Source organism: Mustela nivalis (genome assembly GCF_964662115.1).
Source record: "Mustela nivalis genome assembly, chromosome: 7".
Lineage (NCBI taxonomy): Eukaryota > Metazoa > Chordata > Mammalia > Carnivora > Mustelidae > Mustela > Mustela nivalis.
The window spans coordinates 93,367,569-93,371,716 of NC_139026.1; the positions used below are offsets into that span (position 1 = coordinate 93,367,569).

The 4,148-nt window shown below is 37.4% G+C and overlaps 1 protein-coding gene across 1 annotated transcript; it reads left to right on the forward strand.

Annotated features, from left to right (window-relative positions):
* Positions 1–2,571: 2,571 nt before the first annotated feature.
* On the forward strand, positions 2,572–3,510 carry LOC309869865 (olfactory receptor 6C1; the record flags this gene model as incomplete). Its single annotated transcript, XM_082741639.1, has 1 exon — positions 2,572–3,510. One exon carries the CDS (start codon positions 2,572–2,574, stop codon positions 3,508–3,510), a length of 939 nt encoding a protein of 312 aa, XP_082597765.1.
* Positions 3,511–4,148: the final 638 nt, after the last annotated feature.

A 4,148-nucleotide genomic window follows, 5' to 3' on the forward strand; every position in this document is an offset into this window, starting at 1 on the left:
TCTCTTCTCCTGCTGATTTAGGGTTTCTTTCTTGTTCTTTCTCCAGCTCATTTAGGTAGGGTTAGGTTGTGTACCTGAGACCTTTCTTGTTTCTTGAGAAAGGCTTGTACCACTATATATTTTCCTTTCAGGACTGCCTTTGTTGTGTCCCACACATTTTGAACCGTTGTGTTTTCATCATCATTTGTTTCCATGAATTTTTTCAATTCTTCTTTCATTTCTTGGTTAAGCCATTTATGCTTCAGAAGGATGCTGTTAAGTGTCCATGTTTTTAGGTTCTTTCCAAATTTCCTCTTAGGATTGCATTGCAGCTTCAGAGCATCGTGGTCTGAAAATATTCAGGGAATGATCCCAATCTTTTGATACCAGCTGAGACCTGATTTAGGACAGAGGATGTGATCTATTCTGGAGAATGTTCCATGTGCACTAGAGAAGAATGTGTATTCTGTTGCATTGGGATGAAATGTTCTGCATATATCTGTGATGTCCATTTGGTCCAGTGTGTCATTTAAGGCTTTTATTTCCTTGTTGATTTTTTGCTTGGATGATCTGTCCATTTCCGTGATGGGGGTGTTAGTGCCCTACTATTATTGTATTATTGTTGATGTGTTTCTTTGATTTTGCTTTAATTGGTTTATATAGTTGGCTGCTCCCACGTTGGGGGCATTGATATTTAAAATTGTTAGATCTTCTTGTTGGACAGATCCTTTGAGTATGATATAGTGTCCTTCCTCATCTCTTATTATAGTCTTTGGCTTAAAATCTAATTGATCTGATATATGGATTGCCACTCCTGCTTACTTCTGATGTCCATTAGCATCGTAAATTCTTTTCCACTCCCTCACTTTAAATCTGGAGATATCTTCGGGTTGAAAATTAGTTTCTTGTAGGCAACATATAGATTTTTTTTTTTATCCATTCTGTTACCCTGTGTCTTTTGATTGGGGCATTTAGCCCATTAACATTCAGGGTAACTATTGAGAGATATGAATTTAGTGCCATTGTATTGCCGGTAAGGATGAATGTTACTGTATATTGTCCTGTTCCTTTCTGACCTACTACTTTTAGGCTCTCCCTTTGGTTAGAGGTCCCCTTTCAATATTTCCTGTAGAGCTTATTTGATGTTTACAAATTCTTTCAGTTTCTGTTTGTCCTGGAAGCTTTTAATCTCTCCTTCTATTTTCAATGATAGCCTAGCTGGATATAGTATTTTTGGCTTCATGTTTTTCTCATTGAGTTCTCTGAAAATATCATGCCAGCTCTTTCTGGTCTGTCAGGTCTCTGCGGATAAGTCTGCTGCCAATCTAATATTTTTACCGTTGTATGTTACAGCCTTCTTTTCCCAGGCTGCTTTCAGGATTTTCTTGTTGTCACTAAACTTGTAAATTTTACTATTAGGTGATGGGGTGAGGACCTATTCTTATTGATTTTGAAGGGTGTTCTCTGCACCTCCTGAAATTTGATGCTTGTTCCCTTTGCCATATTGGGGAAATTCTCTCCAATAATTCTCTCCAGTATACCTTCTGCTCCCCCCCCCCCCTATTCTTCTTCTGGAATCACAATTATTCTAATGTTGTGTCATCTCATGGTGTCACTTATCTCGAATTCTCCCCTCATGGTCCAGTAGCTGTTTGTCCCTCTTTTGCTCAGCTTCTTTATTCTCTGTCATTTGGTCTTCTATATCACTAATTCTTTCTTCTGCCTCATTTATCTTAGCAGTGAGAGCCTCTATTTTTTATTGCACCTCATTAATAGCTTTTTTTATTTCAACTTGGTTAGATTTTAGTTCTTTTATTTCTACAGAAAGGGCTTTTATATCTCCCGAGAGGGTTTCTCTATTATATTCCATGCCTTTTTCGAGCCCAGTTAGAACCTTGAGAATCATCATTCTGAACTCTAGATCTGACCTATTACCAATGTCTGTATTGATTTGGTCCCTAGCCTTCGGTACTGCCTCTTGTTCTTTTTGTGTGTGTGTGTGTGGTGTATTTTTCCGCCTTGTCATTTTGTCCAGATAAGAACATATGAAGGAGCAAGTAAAATACCAAAAGGGTGGCAACAACCCCATGAAAATATCCTTTCAGAAAGTGGTTGATTTTCTGTTTGTAGAATTGCTGTTCTTCTTCTCTTCTATCTGCCATTGGATTTGTAGGCGTTTGCAATCTTTAAATAAGCTATCTAGCTGATCGCCTGCTAGCTGAAGTAGTCTCAGCCTGCTATTTCTCTGCTATCTTGACTCCCAGCCTCCCTTGTGATTATCTTTGAAAGCTACCACGTGCTATTTGGAGTCAGAAAAGCTTGAGGAAACTCCTTGTTCTAGCCCTTTTTGCTCTGTGATATTGAATATTTTCAAACTTGCCTTCACTGGAGATTTCACTGGTAAAAGAGAGGAAATTAATGGATTCTTGTGGTTATCAGTTCAAGTACATTCTCATCTGTAGATGGAAACATGTAGTATTTCAGCCAAATTCTGGCTTCACACTTAGACCTTTGTTAATCCTCTCTTCAAATTTGTTTCTTGTGTTTTCTCCTAGAGGTCTGGCAGGAGAACAACAAATAAGCAACTGGAGAATGAGAAACCACACAGAACTAACAGAGTTCATCCTCCTGGGATTGTCAGATGACCCACAGCTTCAGGGAGTGATCTTCATCTTTCTGTTCATCACCTACATGCTCAGCATCACTGGGAACCTGACCATTATCACCCTTACCCTGCTGGATGCTCACCTCCAGACACCCATGTATTTCTTCCTCAGAAACTTCTCCTTATTAGAGGTTTCATTCACCACTGTCAGCATACCTAAGTTCCTGGGCACCCTGATTACAGGAGATAAAACCATTTCCTTTAATGATTGCATTGCTCAGTTATTTTTTTTCATTCTTTTGGGAGTCACTGAATTTTACCTCCTGGCTGCCATGTCCTATGACCGTTATATTGCCATCTGCAAACCTCTGCATTACATGACCATCATGAATCCCAGAGTCTGCATACTCCTTGTCTTCTCTTCATGGCTGATTTCATTCTTAATCATATTTCCTGCACTCATGTTGCTCTTAAACCTTAATTACTGTAGATCTAATATTATTGACCATTTTACTTGTGATTATTTTCCCCTGCTGCAACTTTCATGTTCAGACACAAAATTCCTAGAGCTAATGGGGTTTTCCTGTGCTGTGTTTACTTTAATGTTTACTTTGGCATTAATATTTCTATCTTACATATATATTATCAGAACAATTTTGAGAATTCCTTCAAATAGTCAGAGGACAAAGGCCTTTTCCACCTGCTCATCCCACATGATTGTTATCTCCATCTCCTATGGCAGCTGCATTTTTATGTATATTAAACCCTCAGCAAAAGACAGAGTGTCTCTGAGCAAGGGTGTTGCTGTGCTAAACACCTCAGTAGCCCCCATGTTAAACCCTTTTATTTACAGTCTAAGGAATGAGCAAGTCAAGCGAGCCTTCATGGACAGGGCAAGGAAGATTGTATTTTTCTCAAGCAAATGAAATACTATGATACATGAATTAGACACACCCATTGCAGGCAGTTTAAAATACACAAAAATGATTTGCTCGTTTTGGCAGCACATATACTAAAATATGCAAAAATGAAGTCTGAGCAACGGCTCCAATTTAAAAGGCCTTCCTGTCATCCTATTCATTACTTCTTTCTAACAGTTCAAAGCACATTTAATATATTTCCCATTCAATTGATATAACTTCATATGTCTGTCTAGTTCTCATTCTTCTGAACCCATTGTTAGCTGAAACTTTTTGAACAATAATTATTTTAATTTGGAGAGGTGTACTTTGAGATTTATTTGGGAAAACAACTATCACCCAGAATGGAAGGGATGTTGTATAATTATTGATATGATATTTTCCTTATTCTATACAGACAATATAATCTTTCATTTGCATTGATCTTTGTCAAAAATCCCTTCACCGTCTTGTAGTTCCTCTTGAAAAGTTTTTCAAATGCCATATGATTTTTTGAAAATTGTGAATGTTTTTATTTAAAAACCAAAAACTGTTGCTTACCTAATAGAGTATGTCCATATAATTTACCTAATGCTAAAAATTAAAAAAAAATAGATCTTTAAGAACAAAAATAGACCTCCATATTTCCTAATATCGTAATGACT